General features: G+C 18.9%; 1 protein-coding gene across 1 annotated transcript; it reads left to right on the forward strand.

The window, feature by feature from the left end:
• Window positions 1-2,590: 2,590 nt before the first annotated feature.
• PGO_003180 (variable surface protein) lies at window positions 2,591-3,798 on the forward strand (the record flags this gene model as incomplete). Its single annotated transcript, XM_028691264.1, has 3 exons — window positions 2,591-2,620; window positions 2,761-3,507; window positions 3,631-3,798. 3 exons carry the CDS (start codon window positions 2,591-2,593, stop codon window positions 3,796-3,798), a joined length of 945 nt encoding a protein of 314 aa, XP_028547065.1.

Consider the following 3,798-nt stretch of genomic DNA (forward strand, 5'->3'; position numbering starts at 1 on the left):
TTATATATTCACCAAATTTAAAACATTATATTACAGCTTAAATTATAAAGTTCTATACATGTATTTATCATATATATCTTGTATTTGCAATAACCCTTTTTTATAGAGTCTAAAGAATTACCTTTTAATTTTTATGTATATTATTTATTAATTCCTAATAACATAAAAACCAAAGTTCTTATACTTTAAGTGGAACAAATAATTTCGCTCTTTATATATTAATAAAGCTAGCATATTATGTACATGGAAATGAAGTAAAAAAAATAAATAAAAAAAATGAGATAATCTGAACAAGATTATAAATCAGATTTATTAAATATTATTTCTGTTTTTGTATATTCTTACGTATTAAATAAGTGAATATATTATTATATTCATCTTAATGTTAAAAGATATATTACAAAAAAATTATTTGATAATATTTTATAGGAACACATATATAATGTTAAAAATGATATACTATGCAAAATAACATTATGAATATAATATTATAAGATTTATATGTTTTTATGATAACATAGATTTCTATTATAATAAGAATAATCATTATATAAGTATTAATTTTTATATTATTTCATTAAAGAATATTTCGAATAACTATTACTGTAAAGAAAATGATGCCGCGTGTATGAGGTGTCATATCCCATTATCTTTCCATATTTCATAATTTTATCTGAATTATTAAGATAAATATATAAAAGTACTATATTTAATTGTGTAATATATTTATTCTATACAATAACAATGTATTATTATTTTTTACTAAAAATGTACTGTAATGAATTCATAGTTTATTTAAATATTATAAAATAAAAATAAAAAAACATAATAAAATATTTATGTACTGATATTGTAAAGTATAATTATATATAACATTTATATTAAAATAAAACATATAATTAATACAGATTTTTCATCCAAATGTGAATCGAATACAAATTATTCATGCAATAAATATAAATGTTTTTTCATAATTATATAATATAAAATCTTTAATTACAATATATAATATGTACTATATATCTTGTAATACGTAAATAATTTATCCATTTAGAGTTTATAATAAAAAATAAATTTAATATATGTTATTTTTTTTCATCTAAAATATTTGTTCCTTTCGCTTTATATATTAATCACATAATTTTAAAAAAAAAGTTCATCAATATATGAAATGCACACAACAGGAATACCTTTTTGTATTGTGTCTTCTAATATTCAAAAAAAAAATTTTATACTTAACCCTTTTTTTTTTTGGATAGTATATATATTTTAATTATTTTATTATTTAAAATTCTATATATATATTTAATAATATAAAGCAAATATAAATATTATTTATAATATATCAAAAAAATAAAAAGGATAAAAAATTGTTCCACATTTTATTAAATATAATTTATCTTTGAGTTATGAGCATCAAAAAATCATATAAATTAATTCGATTTCATGGTTTATATTTTGTGTTGTATATTGTTGTATTTTTACTAAAAAATATATTCTTCAAAAATACATCTGTTAAAGCATTAAAAAAACAAAAAGAATTATAGGTATTACATATAGTTCGTAATTTAGTCTACATTAGATATATATGGAAAATATTTTGTCTTATTTTTTCAGAAATATATATTTATAATTATATATATATTTGCTTTATGCATATTATAATTGTCGAAATATATATATATACATTTTAATGATAAATTAATTGTGTCTTTTACCCATATTAATTGTTATATATAATATTGAATCATAAACATATTGCTTATGTTCAATTTATATATAATATATGTAGCAATAATTAAATTTTATAAGGTGATGTATCATTTATATAAGTTATTATTGAAATGAAAAATCAATGAATAAAAAATAATACGTTCTTAAATATATAACATATCACTATAATATTTAAATGACTTATAACGATAATATTTATATTCCTTCTCAGCATAAGTTAATGTGACTTTTATATCTTTGAACAATATTATTTCTATCATTTATCATTTAATTTATGAATAATACTATACTGACATTTTTATTTATAAATATTATATGATTTTTTACTATGTATATTAAATTACAAACTATATATATTTTATTATAAAATATGAATATAAAGTTTTAACTAAATATTTATATATTTATCTTATAAAAATAAGTTTTTTTATCTACGTCTATTTATTTCCAGTAGTTTAATTCAAGAAAGAGGCATGTATATATATGTTATGAGATAAATATCGGTTATATTAAAATATATAATTTATAGTTTATTATATTAAGAGACTAATTTATTGTATGAGTAATATTTATATAATAGAAATAAAATATATATTTCCTTATCATTCTACATTTTTATTTAATTTCCGAGTTATTAATGTTTTTTCCATATTATATTATCATATAAATAATTGATTTCCTTATCCAGAAGTGATTATTTAATTATATTCTACTATAAAAGAAGAATCAAATAAAAATATAAATTCATAAAAATAGTTTTATATAAATATAGAATGTAGTATAATACATTTAGCATGAATAATTATAATTACATGAATATAAACCGTATTTTGTTTAATTTACATAAAATATCACAATGGCTCCCCCAAATAATATCACACCTGACGTAAGTTCCTACTATTAATGTCAATTACAATTTACATTATATAATTTTATATTTATTACGTATATATATATACATAGAAAAAAATATATTCTAATAAATATTATTTTTATCTTATATATTTATTATGACATTATTTTTAGTACATTTTCGAGGATATATTTTCCACCTCTATGCTTGATTATGATAAGCAGGCAAGGAATGCAGGAAATCTAGTAGATCCTAAACTTGAAGTATCATGTACTACCATTCAAACATCTTTGAATGCATCCTATCTTGTGAATTTTTTTAAAAGTGATTGTAAACGACTTATACACTATTTAGACTACATAGAACATACGAAATCCTCTGACAAAAAACGAAGTTGTAACTATTTCAACTATCTTCTAAAAGGTGTACTAACAGATAGTAAATGCGATATGAAGAACAGTAAAGAAGCTTACAAAAAAATGATTGAACTAACCAAAACAGGAGATGTTAAGAAAGTTTCTGATGTGTGCATCACATATTTTGAAGATATTGATGAGGATATATATTCTGTATTGAAGCATTTGAATGAACTATATTTATACTTTATAATGAATGGTAATATATGCCCATTAAATACTGATTGTTTTAATAAGTACAAGGAATTATCAAAAATGTGTATATCCGCCAAAAACGACAGTTTTTGTGTATTGTTAAATAATTTTATGCAGAAAAATATAGAAAATATGATGCAAAATATAAATATTATGGAGCAAAAAATAAAAAATATGGAACAAATAATAGAAGAAAAAGAATTACCTGCAATTCCATATCACGCATATTTTACAAATACACCTACCGTTATATTAACTTTAATTATTATGTTATTTACAGTATTAATGATAACATTCTTTCTATATAAGGTTAAATATAAAATTAATTAATTTATGCATAATTTCTTTAAAATTTACATTATACATAATTATGATATTTTACATAAAATATATTGTAGACTTGTATATATCAAATTGTTCCTACATTACCAGTATACACCATTGGGTTCATTTTTACAACCAACAGTAAGTAAGATAAGGAATATATGGAATAATAAAAATAAAGATCATCTCAACATAATGGATTCATCTGAATTCTCTCACAATGATTTATTTCATAATAAATACGGAATAGGATGGAACTACATAGGCTACAAATAA

This window comes from Plasmodium gonderi (assembly GCF_002157705.1).
Source record: "Plasmodium gonderi DNA, contig: Pgo-contig_368, whole genome shotgun sequence".
NCBI classification, from domain to species: domain Eukaryota; phylum Apicomplexa; class Aconoidasida; order Haemosporida; family Plasmodiidae; genus Plasmodium; species Plasmodium gonderi.